Genomic DNA, 21,295 nt, shown 5'->3' with positions numbered 1-21,295 from the left:
GATCCCCGCTGAGCAACACGGATCCGCCTACGGAGGCGGACCGTGTGAAAGAGCCCTTACTCTATCCAAAATGTGAAAAAAAGTTTTGCCTATAGTTCTACTTTAATTTGGGTAGACTGGGGAAGGCTTCAAAGTCCTGCCTGGCTTTTACTGCCTACCAGACAGGAAGTGAGGGAAACTCTCCTTCAGCAACAGACAGAAATTAAAACACTTTTCTTAGTAGAGTAGTGAAGACTTAGAACCCCTGTTAGAATTGTATTTATGTCTGTGTCTTATCTGTATCCTGTTCTTGCTTCTTATTCTTATTATCCTGCCCCTGGAGTGGTCCTACTGTGTTTGCCTGAAAATAAGCCTACTCCGAATATAAGACCTAGTAAAGTCCTTGTAAAAATATATAATCCGTTTTGTAAAAAGATTATATAAAGCCCTTTTGTAATTTTGTTGTTGATAATACCTTATTTACAGCGCCACTGGGTGCTCACATGACCCGCCGGAGATCTTCTCTTCTCCTCCCGGCTGACGTCAGTGGCCCCTTCCTCTTCAGCGCTTTGAGCGGGGCTGACATAAGCGGGGATCTCAACCCTTTCATTGGCAGTGCCCAGAGCGGGGAAAAGAGCCCTGGCGGATCACATGAGCGTCCAGCCGCGCTGTATATAAGGTATTTTCAACAATAAAGTTGCAAAAGGAGACTCACTGGACATTATATAATATTTTTATTAAGTTACAAAAATAGACACACTGGACATTATATAATCTTTTTACAAAACGGATTACATAATTTTACAATGACTTTAACTAAGTTTTTTTTTGGGATTAAATATGTCATAATGATGACTCCTGAGCTGACAGGGGGAGAGGGGGAAAGAAGACAGGTGACAGATAAGACCTACCCTGAAAATAAGCCCTAGTGTGTTTTTTGTAGCATAAATACAAGACCCGGTCTTATTTTTGGCGAAACATGGTAGTTCCCAAGTGATTGCTGGGTTCCTGTGCTGTTGGCTATGGCATGAGCAGCTCAGTGTACAATCTTGTCATACCTTGGTGGTATCATCCCAGACTGGCCAATCAGGATGGGAAAAGAAGCTGAACTCAGAAGTGGGTGGGCGAGGCTGTCAGTGATGGCAAGAGGAAGCCTAGCCGAGGCTAGCAGCCTTCACATCACTGAGGGAGAGGTGAGTATTTAAGAGCATTACTTCCACTTTAGCAAGTACAGAAATCAGTTCAAATGCCAAAAAAATGCTTACAGGAATTCAGTGCAGTATGATGCATTGCAAAAAACAACAATAGGTAAAAATGAACATTGACCCCTATGATCTAAGTTGCTCCTAAGGGCAGAAAGTGATTGAAAATCACACATTTTAGGAAGTAAGTGGTAATCCCTGTTTCAGAGATCGCTGTCTTGGAGGGGATTTCCCTAATTTGGACAGATGGTATTGTACTTTCTGTTCTGACCTTGAGAAAGGGAGAAGTAAAGGGTAAACTCCCCAATGGGGAGCAAAAAAATAACGTTTTTTTTTTTTTTTAATTCTGTTTTATTCCAACCTTAATATGAACTCCAGACAAATAGCTAAATATTCAGATGAGATGCATATATGGGAATTTCCTTACCCACCAGGTTTTGTATTTCTGTCCTGAGATTTTCACAGCTCTGTCACACTGCATACTCCTGTCTGGCAGGACTGGAGACCTGATTTTGTTCTAGTGTAGTTTGGTAACATTTACAGATCTTATACCCTCCCCCCAACCTAGACAATGAAAAGAATTGCAGTAGACTGATGACCTTATCTCTTTATTCTGCTCTCTTTCTTATCAGCTCTTCAGTACAGCTAATTGGCTCCTTGTGCTGCTTCTCCCTTCCACAGCCTGAGCTCTGCTGTACAGAGAATGTGAGAGGCTGTACCAAGTAAAATACATGTGCTTATGTTTCTTGCATTTAAAATAAAACTATGGCTGTATTAATGATAGCATTAATTTTTTTTTATTTCTGCTTGGAACTTAACTTGGAAGTCAGAAGAAAGTTTGCAGCTTCTTTGTGATGACAGGTACTCAACATATTTGTCAATTAAAACTTGTCAGTGCTCTTAAATTTGCATAGCTATATTAAATTCCATTTATATTGCTGCTGATATACTTACTTCAGCAAGTTTGGTTTCATTTCCAGTGTGACTGTGATGAGAAAATTGTGGAAAAATTGCAAATAAGAGTAAAATCACAAGAAGGAGGGTCTTCATTGCTGGATGTGGCTTCAGAATAATGCTTCTCCACCAAAAATGTGTTAGGTTTATTATTTCATGCTGCTTCTATTTATAAGGTGTCTAGGATGCCTAAAACTGCCACCAAGTCCTGATAACATCTATACGTGGTAAACAAAAGTGTTATGTAAGACTCATTTTTTCTTCATACATTATCAGGAAACTTCTCAAGTTAAACAGAAAACTAAGACAAATGATAAAACCTATTGTAATGTAAGGTTTGTGTAAAGCCATTTACTAAAATCCTATGTAATCTTTAACGTTAGTGCAATTTCAAAATTGATTTTCAATCAATATCAGATCTGCAGCTTTCATAAAAATAAACTCAGGTAGTTTTTACATTAACCACTTTACCTCTGGCCACTGTGCCTCTACTGCGGCACAGTGGCTCGTTATCGTCCAGCGACGTAGACCTACGTCGCTGGACTCCTCCCCCTGTAGGCGGCGCTGGCGCGCCACCGGAGGAACGCTCCCGCTGTTTTCATTCACAGCGGGAGTCGGGCCAGGGGAGGGGTGGCGGCGATTGCCGCCGCTCTTCCCCGATCATTGGGGAATCTAGTTTGGAGATCCACCCGCCTGTGTAAACAGAGCGGGCGGATCTCCTAAGTGACAGGGAGTGACAGATCGGAGTGTTCAGCATAGCTGAACATCTGATCTGTCCCTGACTCACTCAGTCACCTCCCCCCCACACGTTAGTAAGCACCAGGCATACATTAACCCCTCCCTCTTCAATAAAATTAACCCCTTCCCTGCCAGTGTCATTTTTATAGTAACAGTGCATATTTATAGCACTGATTACTGTAGTAATGTCACTGGTACCCCCAAAGTGTCAAAAATGTCAGTCAAGGGTCCGATCTGTCCACCGCAATGTCGCAGTCCCGCAAACAAAATTGCAGATCGCCGCCATTACTTGTTAAAAAAAAAAACACCAAAAATGACAGAAATCTTTCCCTTAGTTAGTAAACGCAATAACTTTTGCGCAAACCAATCAAAATATGCTTATTGTGATTTTTTTTTACCAAATATAGGTAGCAGAAAACAAATTGGCCAAAAATTTTTAAAAAATTAGATTTTTACATATTTTTTAGGAGGAATTTCATATAAAAAAAATGTTAAAAATATTGTTATTTTTTCAAAATAAAAGCTCTTTTTTTGTTTATAGCGCAAAAAAGTAAAAATCGCACAGGTGATCAAATACCACCAAAAGAAAGCTCTATTTGTGGGAAAAAAGGACGTAAATTTCGTTTGGGTACGGCGTCGCACGCCGCGCAATTGTCAGTTAAAGTTGCACAGCGCCGAATCGCAAAAAGTGGCCTGGTCGTAAGACAGCAAAATCCTCCGGTGGTAAAGTGGTTAAGGTCCTTGCTCAGGTATTTTATGTTACAAGATGACAAATTATGGTCCACCTGTAACGGAATCGCAACCCACACTGTGCTTGTGTGCTTCCGTCAGAATACCGCTTCCTCCAGTCTTGAACATAGATATCAGATATTACAGTGCCCCCATACACAACTAGCCAGCTTGTATAGATCTGAAACAACAACTTTTATTGAACAGACTCACACACAATATATACCACACAGGAGGACATCCCTCTCCTAATCAGATTACCCCACCAGCTCAGGTGCATGATTACATTATCATATGCAGATAAAATTGTGAACAGAAATATAATTAACATATCTAAGGAACAACCAACACAAACAGTATACTACTTTCCCCTCATCAACTAACAGATGACAGTGAGTTAATTAACTTGAGTTAAATAACTAGCAAACTTGCTGTCATCGAGCTCACGAAGTATAATACACATTATTATAAGTGTAAACACATCCCCACAGTAGACAATAGGTGAGTAAATCAGCACAATCAACAATGTGTGGAAGACAGGTGGTTGAGCTGATGATATTAGCATCTGCTATGAGTCTGACTGTGCAGAGCAGTCTCCTATTGGCAATAAGCAGCTAAGCCTTTAACATAGATCCTAGGCCTAGAGTCGCAGAGTCTATATATATTCCTTCAGGTATATTGTTGATAAATATTTCTGTCCCATTTGAAGTAATCCAAACCATATTCTCAGTGTCCATTAAGTAGCTGTCCATCATTTTCCCGGTCACCCTGTGCCCTTAATAGACACAGGGTGACTTACACATAAGAGGGGCCTAGGGAGCTGAGAGAGGGTTTTCTCAACCTGGAGCTGCAGGCATCACCTCCGTACCGTTTTTTTAGAGCCGGCTCTCTTGTCAAAGTAATCCTAGCAGCCAACCAGCCACTGGATTGCTTTTACAAGCAGTGAGAGGGGACTTTTCCCCCTTCCCGTTGTCTTCCGCATTTTTGCCAGCCCCACCGGTAGTCCCGATCGACCAGCCAGCACTTTCACTGGTTGGTCACAGAGCTCCACAAAGATCGGATCATCTTTGTTGGGCTCTATGATATGGTAACCCAGAAGCAATGACGTCACATCACTTCCGGGTTACCTGGAAGTAAACAGCACCATTTTTAAAAATCAAAAGCATTTGATCTCACTGATCTTGGTGTCTTGAATGCTTTTAAGAGACAGAGAAGAAGAAAAGGCGCCACTCAGTGAAATCGATGTAATATATTTAATGACACACATGAAAACTTACATGGATGCAAAAGTCCTTCAGGTTTCCTTCCGGATCCACGGTGTACCCATCCTCAAAGCTGCCGGGGGATGACCCCTGGGAAGAACCAATTAGAGGGACTTAGTCAGATCCATCTGAAGAAGGAGCAATTGTTTGCATGCTCCGAAACCGGTTACTGCCCATTTACGCCATTACGCTCGTGCGGCCCCTCAGTGAGGTATGCAGTTTACCGATGCCTCGATCTGACTAAGTCCCTCTGATTGGTTGTTTCCAATGGTCATCCCCCGGCTGCTGGCAGCTTTGAGGACGGGTACACCGCAGATCCGGAAGGATGCAGAGGCATGATGATAGACTTTTGCCTCCATGTAAAAAAAATGGCTAAAAGATAGAATTCAGTAGTGGTTAATGATTCTTACTCTGAATGGTCTAAGGTTATCAATGGTGTACCCCAAGGTTCAGTGTTGGGATCCTTACTTTTTAATATCTTTATAAATGATAAAGGGTCTGGAATTAAAAGTACCATTTCAGTCTTTGCATGACACCAAGCTTTGCAGTGGAATAACTTCCTTACAGGATGTCCCCAACTTACAAGCTGACCTTGAGCAACTATGTGGCAAATGAGGTATGATGTTGATAAATGTAAAGTTATACACTTGGGGGCTAAGAATATGAATGCATCATACATACTAGGTGGAGTAGAACTGGGGGAATCCATAGCGGAGAAGGATCTGAGTGTTCTGGTAGATCCTTAGATTAATAATAGCATGCAATGCAAAGCTGCAGTTTCCAAAGCAAGCAAAGTCCTTTCTTGTATTAACAGAGGCATGGACTCCAGAGAGAGAAATATAATTTTGCCACTGTACAAATCATTAGTAGGACCTCATCTGGAATATGCAGTTCAGTTTTGGGCACCAGTTCTTTAAAAGGATATTGGGGAACTGGAGAAAGTGCAGAGAAGGGCAATCAAACTGATAAGAGGCATGTAGGAGCTCAGCTATGAGAAAAGATTAGACCTTTTGCCACATTTCAGGCTTCAAACATAAAGATATAAAACTGTAATTTTTTTGTGAAGAATCAACAACAAGTGGGACACAATCATGAAGTGGAACGAAATTTATTGGATATTTCAAACTTTGTTAACAAATAAAAAACTGAAAAATTGGGCGTGCAAAATTATTCAGGCCCTTTACTTTCAGTGCAGCAAACTCTCTCCAGAAGTTCAGAGAGGATCTCTGAATGATAGGTAAAGAAATCAGGTGCGCTGCCCTAGTGCATATGTGCAACATACAAAATGATGTAAACAAATAAACCAAAAATGCAATAATAATGCAAAAAAATGAAAACGTATGCAAATCGTGTAAAACAAAAAATGTCCAGAAGGTGACTAGTGATACACCAATGTGCAATAAACGTCCATATTATAAGTCCATAAATAAAGTGCAAAAAATGGTGACAAAAACTTCCAGCTTGGGGAAAGGTGAACTGTGATTGGAAGGTGCAAAGTCCCACCACCAGCTTGGCCTCTTACCAGAAGTTAAACGTTAAGGGCATATATGAATATGACCGCTCCAAAGGTCATGCAGCCAGGTAGAAAAGTTCCCAGAAATACAGAAGGCACTCTGACACACTCGTGCTCCCTAGACTCTTACCGGACAAAAGCCAAACAAGAAGCCTGGTTCTATGGTGATGAGTGGTCCTGCCGGGGGTTACTGGACTCTAGGATGGCTGATGTAGTTGCTTGTGTCCAAGAGGAACAGACCCAGTCAGAAAGCCTGACGAAAGAAGATCCTGCCAAAGGTGGCTAGACTCTGATTGGCTGCTGTAACTCCTTAGTCTGGTCGACCTCAATAATAGGGGACACAACAGAGGGGACCGCAATGGTGCATTACCAACAGTAGATTTTTATTAAAACAAGTGGTTGCACTTACAGTTGTGAAGACAATAATAGCGAGTTCCCTCACGGAGGAGCTGTATGGCGGGGTCCGCCTGCAGTGCAGACCGCTGCCTGGTCTAGATGTGATGACGCGGCGCCTCCTCTCTGACGCGTTTCTCCCGATAGGGCATCCACTTAGATAGGGAACCTCCTATCTAAGTGGATGCCCTATCGGGAGAAACGCGTCAGAGAGGAGGCGCCGCGTCATCACATCTAGACCAGGCAGCGGTCTGCACTGCAGGCGGACCCCGCCATACAGCTCCTCCGTGAGGGAACTCGCTATTATTGTCTTCACAACTGTAAGTGCAACCACTTGTTTTAATAAAAATCTACTGTTGGTAATGCACCATTGCGGTCCCCTCTGTTGTGTCCCCTATTATTGAGGTCGACCAGACTAAGGAGTTACAGCAGCCAATCAGAGTCTAGCCACCTTTGGCAGGATCTTCTTTCGTCAGGCTTTCTGACTGGGTCTGTTCCTCTTGGACACAAGCAACTACATCAGCCATCCTAGAGTCCAGTAACCCCCGGCAGGACCACTCATCACCATAGAACCAGGCTTCTTGTTTGGCTTTTGTCCGGTAAGAGTCTAGGGAGCACGAGTGTGTCAGAGTGCCTTCTGTATTTCTGGGAACTTTTCTACCTGGCTGCATGACCTTTGGAGCGGTCATATTCATATATGCCCTTAACGTTTAACTTCTGGTAAGAGGCCAAGCTGGTGGTGGGACTTTGCACCTTCCAATCACAGTTCACCTTTCCCCAAGCTGGAAGTTTTTGTCACCATTTTTTGCACTTTATTTATGGACTTATAATATGGACGTTTATTGCACATTGGTGTATCACTAGTCACCTTCTGGACATTTTTTGTTTTACACGATTTGCATACGTTTTCATTTTTTTGCATTATTATTGCATTTTTGGTTTATTTGTTTACATCATTTTGTATGTTGCACATATGCACTAGGGCAGCGCACCTGATTTCTTTACCTATTCTACAACATACACTCTAAGGTAGCAGCACACCCTATATTGAATCAGCGCACTTTCCTACCCACCACGATCTCTGAATGATCCAATGTTAACCTAAATGACTAATGATGATAAATAGAATCCACCTGTGTGTAATCAAGTCTCCGTATAAATGCACCTGCACTGTGATAGTCTCAGAGGTCCGTTTAAAGCACAGAGAGCATCATGAAGAACAAGGAGCACACCAGGCAGGTCCGAGATACTGTTGTGGAGAAGTTTAAAGGTGGATTTGGATAGAAAAAGATTTCCCAAGCTTTAAACATCCCAAGGAGCACTGTGCAAGCGATAATATTGAAATGGAAGGAGTATCAGACCACTGCAAATCTACGAAGACCTGGCCATCCCTCTAAACTTTCAGCTCATACAAGGAGAAGACTGATCAGAGATGCAGCCAAGAGGCCCATGATCACTCTGGATGAACTGCAGAGATCTACAGCTGAGGTGGGAGACTCTGTCCATAGGACAACAATCAGTCGTATACTGCACAAATCTGGCCTTTATGGAAGAGTGGCAAGAAGAAAGCCATTTATTAAAAATATCCATAAAAAGTGTCGTTTAAAGTTTGCCACAAGCCACCTGGAAGACACACCAAACATGTGGAAGAAGGTGCTCTGGTCAGATGATACCAAAATCAAACTTTTTGGCAACAATGCAAAATGTTATGTTTGGCGTAAAAGCAACACAGCTCATCACTCTGAATACACCATCCCCACTGTCAAACATGGTGGTGGCAGCATCAGGGTTTGGGCCTGCTTTTCTTCAGCAGGGACAGGGAAGATGGTTAAAATTGATGGGAAGATGGATGGAGCCAAATACAGGACCATTCTGGAAGAAAACCTGATGGAGTCTGCAAAAGACCTGAGACTGGGACGGAGATTTGTCTTCCAACAAGACAATGATCCAAAACATAAAACAAAATCTACAATGGAATGGTTCACAAATAAACATATCCAGGTGTTAGAATAGCCAAGTCAAAGTCCAGACCTGAATCCAATCGAGAATCTGTGGAAAGAACTGAAAACTGCTGTTCACAAACGCTCTCCATGCAACCTCACTGATCTCGAGCTGTTTTGCAAGGAGGAATGGGCAAAAATTTCAGTCTCTCGATGTGCAAAACTGATAGAGACATACCCCAAGCGACTTACAGCTGTAATCGCAGCAAAAGGTGGCGCTACAAAGTATTAACTTAAGGGGGCTGAATAATTTTCCACGCCCAATTTTTCAGTTTTTTATTTGTTAAAAAGGTTTGAAATATCCAATAAATTTTGTTTCACTTCTTGATTGTGTCCCACTTGTTGTTGATTGTTCACAAAAAATTACAGTTTTATATCTTTATGTTTGAAGCCTGAAATGTGGCAAAAGATCACAAAGTTCAAAGGGGGCCAAATACGTTCGCAAGGCACTGTATTCTCTCTTGAGAAGAGGAGATTAAGGGGGGATATGATCAACGTGTATAAATACATAAGGGGTCCATATAGTGAACTTGGTGTTGAGTTATTCACTTTAAGGTCAACACAGAGGACAAGGGGCACTCTTTACGTCTAGAGGAAAACAGATTTCGTCTCCAAATTCAGAAAGGTTTCTTCACCTTAAGAGCTGTGAAAATGTGGAATAGATTCCCTCCAGCGGTGGCTCTGGCCAGCTCACTAGATTGCTTTAGTCTGGATTCTTTCCTGGGTGTACATAATATAAATGGGTACTAATATTTATAAGTAAAGTTGATCCAGGGAATATATGATTGCCTCTCAGGGGATCAGGAAGGATTTTTTTTCCCCTGCTGTAGCAAATTGGATCATGCTTTGCTGGGGTTTTTCCCCTTCCTCTGGATAAACTGCAGGTATAAGATTGTGTATATGGGATTGTATGGTTGTTTTTTTTTTTTTAACTTTTTTTTGTTTTTTATTGGTTGAGTCAGATGGACTTGTGTCTTTTTTCAAGCTGACTAACTATGTAACTATGATTGTTAAATGTAAACAAAAAGTGCTAGAAAAGGCCTGGTCTTCAAGTGGTTAAGTTAGTCCAAAGCAATGATGTATAAAAAAAAAAAAAAAAATAATAAAAGACAGAGCTAGAGATTTCAATAACTAGGCAGCTAACATCAAGGTTTGACATACAAAAAAATAGATGAATGTTCAAGGTGAAAATGTAGCACCAAAAAGCAATAAATATTTATGCAAACTAAATAGTGTGCAAAAAGTCTCTTTCAAATTCAGCTTCAATGTATCTCTTCCTCCACACCTCCTGTGTGCTGCTCCCCCCACAGCCCCTCCATTATACTCACCTGAGACCCCTCTAGATTCAATGATGTGCACGAAAGCCTTGCCTGTCTTGGGTCTCCCTCTCCTCATAGGCTGAGATAGCATTGGGCTGCTGTGCCTGCAGGGCTCTAATGAGGAATATTGCAGAGTCTGCATCCCCTTTAGATTTTTCTTTGGAAGTATCTCACCACAAATTACATTTTTGTTGGTGGGGATGCTCAAAAAACCCTCAAACGATCCTACTGCAGACTTCTGGGAAAATCAGTAAGCCAATCACACAAGCAGGAAATTATATTTCTGGGAGGTGCTCTGTACCATCTGTACAGAATGTCTACAGGTTGCTATATTGTATTGCATTTTACAGAAACTTACAGTGCTGCAGATTGAAAAGTCAAGATCATTTTTAATCAAATTCAATTACAATATGACTTGAGTTGCAATTTTATATGCTATATTACTTTTTTATAATTGCTAATTTTTTTCCCCCACGAAAGTGGAGTTATCCTTTAGGCCGGGTTCACACTGTTCTGACATAGAAGTCGGATGACTTCCGCTCTGACTTTGCCATATGACTTCATGTCCGACTTCCATGTGGCTTCAATGAACGGGATCCAAATTTGATCAGACAATACCAGGCCCTTTGAGTCTGGTATGAATCTTGAGGGGGGGGGGGCAAACGCCAACATTTAAAAAAACTGGCATGAGGTCCCCCCCAAGACCATATACTGGGGCATGACGGGGCGGTGATGTCACAAGGAGTGGGGTCTCAAGGTGACGTCACGGGGTAAGCGCGCCCCATGGTTATATAAATAATGGCACATGCCGGAGCTAACACAACAGCGGGAGCTAGCATCGGGAGAAGCACTGGAGGAAGAAGATAGCAGAGAGAGAAGAACCAGAGGAAGAAGACATCAGCGCAGCGAGAGGAACCAGAGGAAGAAGACACATTTGAGCTACTTCAATAAAGGACTTTGTCTACTGTGTACTGGTTTTATTTATTTTTGACACTTTTTTGGGTGAATGAGTAGGGGTACAATGCTCCCAAAGTCGGAGCATATGTCGCACCAGTGTGAACCGGGCCTGAAGACAATTTCCCAACTTAGAGATAAGCTTTTACACTGTGTGCAGTAAAAATACAGAGATCCTCTGAAAAGTGCTGTCCCATGTCACTACCTACTGTAACTTTAGTAGATGTTGCATTAGGAGGGACGTGCTGAGCCTGTGCCCACTCCACCAGTCCAGCGTGTCTCTGTTACCTCACTCTCAGTAACAAAATGAGGTCCTGCCAAGCACCTAGAATGGACTCCATACATGCTTCACTTCCCATACCTATGTGAACAGGCCGTGGTTCTCCATAACATGGGTTTTGTTCTGGTTGCTATTGGAAACTGACCGCTAGGGAGGGAGCCGGACAATGCCCCTCTCGCTACTGGAGGACCTGTTACCTTACCAAGTACCACGTCTAAGGACTGGTTGCTTTGTGTCTTTAACTTGTGATTGGTTACTCTTAGCAACAACATTTCCCTTTGTTGTCCAGCCGAGTTAACCCTTTGGTAACGGTGTTACTTCATACCCCACCTTAGTGCTTTACAGAACCTGATTCTTCAGATATGTCAGATTAACATACGGCCCTTTGAATAACTTCAGTCCAGGCTTGGAACAGTTAATGTAACTTTACTGAAGAGACTTCAGTATTACAGTCTAATATGAACAATGTCTAATTTCCAATCCTAACTACAGTTGTGTGGCTGCCCAGGCATACCTCTATGAGATGGCAGTGCATGCTGGTATTCTCCATGACCTGGATGTCCTCTGGAACCACGGTGCCTTCAGCGGACTGCAAGGCGCAGCAGTCCCAGAACCATGAGTTTAGCCAAGAGCGTACACGGTACTCTTGGGCCTCAGCCTTCCCCCTTTTTATACCACAGGTGGGCTGCCTGGGACCAAAAAGCCCAGGAACTGAGCACACTTTTGTTGAGAAAAAAATATTCCCCTCTGGGTGATCTATGCACATTGCAAGGATTTTAGGAAACTTTGTTGCAGATTCCAACCTTTTGTTATTATGGAGAAATCTGTGTTTTTTGTGCCCATGTCAGAGTGAAACTGTATGGGAGTGGTTTTGTAATTATCAATCAGCTGCTGCACCTGCAGGGCTCTAATGGGGGAAATTGCAGGGCCTGTATGCCTTTTGACGGGATTTCCTTTAGGAATATCTAATCAAAAATGCCATTTTTGTTGTAAGGAATGCACAAAATTGAATTTGTATCTTAGAGTAGACTTCTGGGAAAATCAGTGAGCCAATTACACAAGCAGGAAATTACATACCCAGGTAACAATATCGTATAGCATTTTACAGAGAATTACAGCGCTGCAGTTTGAAAAGGTAATTTTTAATGACATTCAATTACAATATGACGTGTTGAAACTGTATACGCTATATTATTTTATTTTTTAATTGCAAATTTTTTTTCTCCAAAAAAACCTTTCCCCCCAGCCTGGGCCAGCCAGTAACTCACTAAACCCACATTAACACAACCTGCTAACAGGTGTACCTGTCTTTTGCTGGCTTAGTTAAGAATAATGGTTCTAAAAATAAACTGAATAAATTAAAGCTTAAAGTGGTTGTTAAACCACATATATAAGTGACACTTATATAACACTAAGTGCTCCTGTGTCTGTGTTATAGAATATGCAGAATGGTACCTAAATCAGAGCGGCTCCCGGCGCTAAGCTGACTTCTCAGATCTCTCCTCTGCTCGGCTGACAGCTCCAGTGGGCAGGCCCGAGCACTGCAGCTGACATCAGCGAGAGAGGAGGGGAAGAGAGGAGAGAGAGAAAGCCGAGCGATCATGTGATCGCCGGCAGCCGCTCAGATTTAGTTACAGGTCGCATATTTTTTTTCTATGACACAGGGGCAGTTAGTCTTATATTACAGGGGGGATTATATAATTGTAAAATAATTATGAGAGCAGCAGGAGTGGAGGGTCAGGCACTCATGAGCAGACAGGCAGGGAGGGGGGAGAAGAGGACAGAGAGGACTGTACAGAGCTTTGGATGACGGAGACTCGTACACTGACCACGGTGTAAGGGCTCAGCAGCCATGATACACTGTCATCAGTGGAGGGTAGAAGCTGGCAGGATCAGCCAGGTTTTTTAGGTGATACAGGGGGCCAAATAACACAGCGCAAGCACTGTGCTGTATAACATGTTTTAAGGAAACATGATCTTTTTTTTTTCTTTTTTTTTTTAGGGTAACAAACGCTTTAACTTTGAAGAATTCCTTTTTTTTTTTAACTTATAAATGATATGAGGTCATATGACCCATTGCAATCCTTCCCTTTTTTCTTTTTTTTTTTATGAAAACAGGCAGTTGATATTGGAGGTGCATGTGAAATCAGATGACTCTATTTTATGGCAACAGTTTATGCTTATCCTATTCTGTCAAACGTGCCTGAACAGATGTAGTTCTGGGGAAAAAAGAAATATGTCCGGCAACATTGGAATTGGATTGGAACCCACAGTGGTATATTTTGGATATGTAATTCAAAAAAATATATTTTGCCAGAAATTGAATAATGCAATAGTGTGTGAAAATGCCAGTGACAATTACATTCATCATTGAGCTTCCGCTGATAAAATAGCCCATATCCTGTAGCTATCTTTCACAATCCATATTACTCACCGACTGTATTTCATAAGCAAGTCTGCCGGCTGCTGACAATTTACTGTTTGAAACGAAGTAAACTTTGATACAATTATCCTTACTTCTCCAATTATCCTTTCTTTCTTCTCCTTTTCTTGCTAATGTTTTGATACATCAATTCATGATTCAGCACCACATTGCAGGATGTACATTAAAGCCACCATGCATTCTTTGTTGAGGTTTGTATGTGAATGATTTGATTTAGAAAAAGCCCTTATATAGCTTCAAGGGGAGAAATGGCAATAAAGGTGTCCCTAAGCTGGTGTTGCCAAAAGAGTAATTATATGGATAATTTATATAAAAAAAAAAAAAATACAAATATATTTACCCAGTCTGAAAAAGAAGCAAATATCACTCACCATAGGCACAGGTTTTATATTTTTGGATTTTAGGGAGATAATATACAGTATCTCACAAAAGTGAGTACACCCCTCACATTTTTGTAAATATGTTATATCTTTTCATGTGACAACACTGAAGAAATGACACTTTGGTACAATGTAAAGTAGTGAGTGTACAGCTTGTATAACAGTGTAAATTTGCTGTCCCCTCAAAATAACTCAACACAGCCATTAAAGTCTAAACCACTGGCAACAAAAGTGAGTACACCCCTAAGTGAAAATGTCCAAATTGGGCCCAAAGTGTCAATATTTTGTGTGGCCACCATTATTTTCCAGCACTGCCTTAACCCTCTTGGGCATGGAGTTCACCAGAGCTTCACAGGTTGCCACTGGAGTCCTCTTCTACTCCTCCATGACAACATCACAGAGCTGGTGGATGTTAGAGACCTTGAGTTCCTCCACCTTCCATTTGAGGATGCCCCACAGATGCTCAATAGGGTTTAGGTCTGGAAACATTCTTAGCCAGTCCATCAACTTTACCCTCAGCTTCTTTAGCAAGGCAGTGGTCATCTTGGAGGTGTGTTTGGGGTCGGTATCATGTTGGAATACTGCCCTGCTGCCCAGTCTCCGAAGGGAGGGGATCATGCTCTGCTTCAGTATGTCACGGTACATGTTGGCATTCTTTATTCCCTCAATGAACTGTAGTTCCTAGTGCTGGCAGCACTCATGCACAAGCTGTACACTCACTACTTTACATTGTAGCAAAGTGTAATTTCTTCAGTGTTGTCACATGAAAAGATATAATAAAATATTTACAAAAATATGAGGGGTGTACTCACTTTTATGAGCTACTGTATAGCTGGAAGTGATGGGCTGGATGTTTGAGTCGAGCGTAAGTTCAAGTCAAACATCGGGAGTTCGCGTGTTCACCGAACACACGAACACCCGGGGAGCTCGGAGGCAAGTTTGCTTGATGATGAGCGCCCCATAATGCACTGCGCGATTGAAGTGAATTAAGGGCTTGTGATTGGCCAAAGCCTGCACCTGACCTGTATGCTTCGGCCAATCACAGCACAATGTCCTGTCAGAGTCATGATTGGCCAAAGGCAGGGTGCCTTTAGCCAGTCATGGCTCAGGGGCTAAGTTCACGCCCCACACTATATAAAGCTGCTGCTTACACGGCAGCCATGTATAGTGTGTGACAATAGAGGTTAGACAGGTAGTTAGTGAATAGTGTGTTGAGTTAGTTTACTGCAGTCAGTGTAGTGTACAGGCACACCGCACTTTTACAATGTATAGATATGTTGTAGTTCTGGGTGCCCTATCGGTGCTCCCCAAATTTTGTGTCCCTGTCACTTATAGTTCGTGAGCAGTGCCATGCCAAGCTGACCAAGATTTCCCATAGACGCCAATCAATGTTAAAGACAGGAAGCCGTGTCTTGTGACATTAGAAGGTAGCAGTGACACCGGATGACGTAACCAGGTGGCCCCGCCCCTTTCCTATAAAACAGCTGTCAAAGCTGAAGCGCAACATACGGCGGGATGCCTCAGAAGAGGCAAAGCGTTTTTAAAAATGTTTCTATTTTTCGGATCGGTGGCGGTGGTGATTGACGATGGTTTTATATTGAGGGACACTATTTTTTTTTTTCTTTTTAATAAACGACTTGTCAAAAACTGTCTTCTGTGGTTTTTCCTTTTTTACACTTTTTTTGTACCCCAAAGCACCCTCCCCATGTTGAGGGCAAGTGGCCTGGTATTGTTCAGGAGGGGGTGGGGGTGCTTGCTCGCCCCCCGCCCCCCCCATCCTTGCCTGGCAGGCTGCATGCTCGGATAAGGGTCTGGTATGGATTTTGGGGGCGACCCCCACGCATTTTTTTCTTAAATTTAGGTGTGGGGTTTCGATTAAAATCCAAACCAGACCCGATGGGCCTGGTATGGACTAGGGGGGGGGAACCTGCGCCGTTTTTTTTTTCCTTTTTTTTTTATCTGTATTGCCGGAAGCTGACAATACCTTACAGTCGCGAGCAAGTTTAAATAAATTTTTTTCCTTTAGAAATGTCAGTATTGCTGCAGCAAGATCCATACATCGTACAGATGCGCCACTCTTCATGCACCTTAGGGGGACCCCCCAGCCATGTTTTTTTTTTCATTTTTATTGTGTCACTTTAAGCATTATTAAAATCACAGCTCCTGTAAAAATGATTGTTTTAATAAAAACGTTTGCATTGATACATGTCCCCCAGGGCAGTACCCGTGTCCCCATACAATTTTTATGGCAATAACTGGCATATAAGCCTTTAAAATTAGTAAATAAACATTTAAAATTAGATTTTTCATGTTCGTGTCCCATAGACTTTAATAGAGTTTGCATGTTCGCTAGAACCTTTTCCTTGTTCAAGATGTTCTGGTGCAAACCGACTAGGGGGGTGTTCAGCCCATCACTAATAGTTGGTATCTAAAGGGTTTTTTTTTTTTTTTTTTTTTTACTATTTCCTCATCCTTCACTTCCTTTATTCACTTTTTCATTTCCTTAAATATATTTTTTAGTCAATATACTACTAGCGTGCAGCAAGTACAGACACAATTACATACACTAAATTACCAAAAGTATTGGGACACCTGCCTTTACACGCACGTGAACTTTAATGGCATCCCACTCTTAGTCCGTGGGGTTTAATATTGAGTTGCACCCCCCCCCCACCCCTTTGCAGCTATAGCAGCTTCAACTCTTCTGAGAAGGCTGTCCACAAGGTTTAGGAGTGTGTCTATCGGAATGTTTGACCATTCTTCCAGAAGTACATTTGAGAGGTCAGACACTGTTGTTGGATGAGAAGACCTGGCTTGCAGTCTCTGCTCTAATTCATCCTATCTGGTTGAGGTCAGGACTCTCAAGGTTTAGGAGTGTGTCTATGGGAATGTTTGACCATTCTTTCAGAAGCGCATTTGTGAGGTCTCTGCTCTAATTCATTCCAAAGGTGTTCTATCAGGTTGAGGTCAGGACGCTGTGCAGGCCACTCAAGTTCCTCCACCCCAAACTTACTCACCCATGTCTTTATGGACCTTGCTTTGTACACTGGTACACTATAAGTTTTGCGCAAAGCAATCAATATTTGCTTATTGGGATTTTATTTTACCAAAAACATGTAGCAGAATACATATTGGCCTAAATTTTTGAAGAAATTAGATTTTTATATTTTTTTAATTGGATATGTTTTCTAGCAGAAAGTAAACAAACATTGTTGTTTTTTTTACACCTGTTGGTCTTTTCTTGTTTAGAGTGAAAAAAAAATAAAAAAGGCATTAGATGTGTTTAAATACCACCAAAGGAAAGCATTATTTGTGAGAAAAAAGGAAATGGCAGAGCCATACATTCCAAACGCTGACATCTCAACAGGGAAGTAAGGACACAAGCCAGCTGGCTTCCACCCCCTGTATACGAAGAGTCGGCGTTTGAGCATTAGACCAATCAAATTCATTACCAGTAAGCCTATGATTACACCTATGGAATAGTCCAACAATGGATAAAAGAGAAGATTGATATGAAATAGTCATAAAGGAAGGTAGAGTGGTAAGTATAAAAGACCCATCCTGTCTGTTGATGATTACTGCCTGATTGCCTATCTCAGTGATGGTGTGTGATGACGTCATGGCGTTGAAGCGTTTTGTCTGCCAATCAGCGGACTTCTTCAGAACCTATTTTCTAATCCACTAGCTATATATATTTATACTTATATATACATTTTTTTCCAAACCAAATATATTGAAAACTATTTTGGAACATACAATGTAAGAGTGTACAGGCTAGGTATTATAAAATAAATGTGTTCTGCTGAACAGTAGTAGGAGTAACACAGGTAAATCAAGTTGCCCATTCAGGAGCTGTCATTGCATGAATTTGAGAAAGGCAACATACATCAATTATCTGACAATGAACATCATATAACTGGGAAAGCCCAAACAGATAGATATGTAAGAGGGAATTTGAAGAATTCCAAAAAAAAAAGGGGGGGGTAGGTGGTGTTAGAAGATAATTAAACACTGGACATGTTTAGTTAAGGTAGGAGGGTTTGTCAAGGATATAGCAAAAAATGAAAAAAGGAGACAAAATACTATGGCCAATGGAGCCCACCTATCTAGATCTGGATCGACTACCGTATAGGGGGAGGGCGAAGAAAAAAGAAAGAAAAAGAAAACCCCTACGGGGGAGAAGGGGGGGATGAATTTGGGGTTTATAGGAATTAATAGAAGGGGAGGAAAGAGATAGGGGGATGAGGGACTTTTTGAGGGTATAGAGGAAAGGCAGACCATCTTGAGACCTCTCCGGTGGGTGGACCCCTTTCAGTCTCCATATCCTCCTTGGATAGATATTACATAAGTATCAAGTACCTGGTCTTTCGCTAAATTCCCCCAAAAGGTGGAGGGGGAGAAGGAATAAAATCAATTATGGTGATCATTTACTTATTGGGACATTAGACCTGGGAGTCAGCAAGGCTTTGGTAATGGTCAGTGGTGCGGTAATGAAACCAGTAGGCCCAAGTGGCTGTTAACTTATAGGGGGATTATTTTGCTAGGCTGAGGAGTTCTTCCGTGTCAGGCATGTTAACCATTCGGAAAATGAGGGAGTGTGAGTCGTGTTCCAATGAGTCGGTATTATTTTTTTCTACTTTACATGTAGAACCAGGGTTAGAAACAAAATACTTCTTAATTACACACCGACCGCCCGCCGCAGTTTTACTGCGGCAGACTGGCTCCGCTGCGCAAAACGAGGTAGCCCTACATCGGTCGCGCGCGTGGTGCAGTGGGGATGCCGATCCATGGGACCAGCGGCTGCTATTGCCGCCGGGAACCCACGATCGTTCCACGCTGAGAGAGAAGGACGGTCAGCTGTTGTAAACACAGCTGACCGTTCTTCTCTCTGAAATGATCACAGAGCACCTGTAATCCTTCTATATAGGATCACAGGTCTCTATGATCATTTCACAAGCCACGCCCCCCCACAGTTAGAATGACCCCCCTAGACTCACACTTAACCCTTTGATCACCTCTGTGTTAACCCCTTCCCTGCCAGTGTCATTATTACAGTAACAGTGCATATTTTTAGCACTGATTACTGTAGTAATGTCACTGGTCTCCCCAAAAGTGTAAAAAATGTCAGTTAGGGGTCCGATCTGTCCGCCGCAATGTCACAGTCGCGCTAAAAATCACAGATCGCCGCCATTACCTCCCCCATACAGTTAGAAAACACTCCCCTAGGCTCACACTTAACCCTTTCATCACCCCCGGGTTAACCCCTTCCCTGCCAGTGTCATTAGTACAGTAACAGTGCATATTTTTAGCACTGATTACTGTAGTAATGTCACTGGTCCCCCCAAAAGTGTAAAAAATGTCAGTTAGGTGTCCGATCTGTCTGCTGCAATGTCATTACTAGGAAAAAAAAACGAATAATTACAAAAATCTTTTCCCTCGATTGCAGGCGCGATAACTTTTGCGCAAACCAATCAAAATATGCTTATTACAATTTTTTTTTATCAAAAAATATGTAGCAGAATACAAATTGGCCTAAAAGGATGAAAATTTTAGATTTTTACATTTTTTTTGAGAATGTTATATAGCAGAATGTGAAAAATATTGTTTTTTTTTATTCTCAGAATTGTCGCTCTTTTTTTTTTGTTTCTAACGCAAAAAATAAAAATTGCACATGTGATCAAACACCATCAAAATAAACTTCTATTTGAATGAAAAAAAAGGACATCAATTTTATTTGGGTACAGTGTCGCATGTCCGCTCAATTTTCTGTTAAATTAACGCAGTGCGGAATCGCACAAAAATGGCCTGGTCATTAACCTTCCTAGCGGTATTCCCGAGTGTGACTCGGGGTAAGATTTTAGTGCCAAAAGCGGTAACCCCGAGTCACACTCGGGGTAGCGCTAGGAAGATCGCTGGATGCTGGAGGAGGTTTTACTTACCTTTTCTCCGGGATCCAGCGATGTCTGCGAGCGGTGTGCGGCGGCGGAGCTCTCTCCCGATCGTCTGCGAGCCCCGGCTTCCGTCTCCGGCGACGTGACGTCCGCCGGGGGGTGGAACCGGCGGCAAATTCGAATGTAAAATGCACCAAACACACTGATATCGTTCAAAATAAAATAAAATCACATTACATTACCCCCCAGTGCCCTTTCCTGCAGTTTTACTGTACTTTTTATGTAAATATATGTATATATATATATATACATATATATACAGTATATATATATATATATACATATATATACAGTATATATATATATATATATACGTATATATATATATACACATATACATATATATATATATACACACACACACATATTATATATATATATACGTATATATATATATATATATATATATATATATATATATATATATATATATATATATATATATATACATACACACGTATATATATATATATATATATATATATATATATATATATATATATATATACACACGTAATTCTTGTGAATGAGCAGCCCAAACCAACTGTATACATTATATATATATATATATATATATATATATATATATATATATATATATATATATATATATAATATATGTATACATAATATATGTATACATACATATATATATATATATATATATATATATATATATATATATATATATATATATATATATATAATATGTATAATAAATGTATACAGTTGGTTTGGGCTGCTCATTCACAAGAATTACATGCTTTCAGCACCTAAAATAATGGTACCGCTTTCAGCACCTAAAATCCAAAAGAATCATACCGCCAGGGAGGTTAAGGGGGCAAATCCTTCCAGTCCAGAAGTGGTTAATATTTTATGTTCCCACATACTTTTGCAAATCTATGAATGTGCTAATTAATTTTACCCTTTACTTGGAGCAATTCCTTCTTTTTTGTGAAACTCTGTGCATCTTGGGAGCCCGGGGGTCCCCTATGTGATCTTTTCAGAGGATGTCCCTGAAAATTCTGCCTGAAAAAATTTCTTTATTAATTCCGAATAGGCTGAGATTGTCCTATTTATAGTTCTGTAGAGGGGTAAATCTATTATAGGTATTAACCCCAAATAAATCATTTAAATTTCTTCTTTTTCTGGGGATGATGCTTTTGAGTCCTGAATAATTCCGTTACTATACTTCTGC

The 21,295-nt window shown here is 41.3% G+C and overlaps 1 protein-coding gene across 1 annotated transcript in view; it reads right to left on the bottom strand.

Annotated features, from left to right (window-relative positions):
- The window catches only part of LOC309548244 (stromelysin-1-like), a gene marked incomplete at its 5' end in the record, with an annotated part of 75,537 nt that overhangs the window by 43,162 nt on the left and 11,080 nt on the right, over positions 1–21,295 (bottom strand). Inside the window, 2 exons of the mRNA XM_082248195.1 lie at positions 2,132–2,256; positions 13,758–13,876. Coding sequence (XP_082104321.1) covers positions 2,132–2,256; positions 13,758–13,876 — 244 coding nt within the window. The remainder of the gene's footprint in view (positions 1–2,131; positions 2,257–13,757; positions 13,877–21,295) is intronic.

Source organism: Pelophylax lessonae (genome assembly GCF_965119305.1).
Source record: "Pelophylax lessonae genome assembly, chromosome: 2".
NCBI lineage: Eukaryota > Metazoa > Chordata > Amphibia > Anura > Ranidae > Pelophylax > Pelophylax lessonae.
This window is presented reverse-complemented; position numbering and strand designations above follow the sequence as displayed.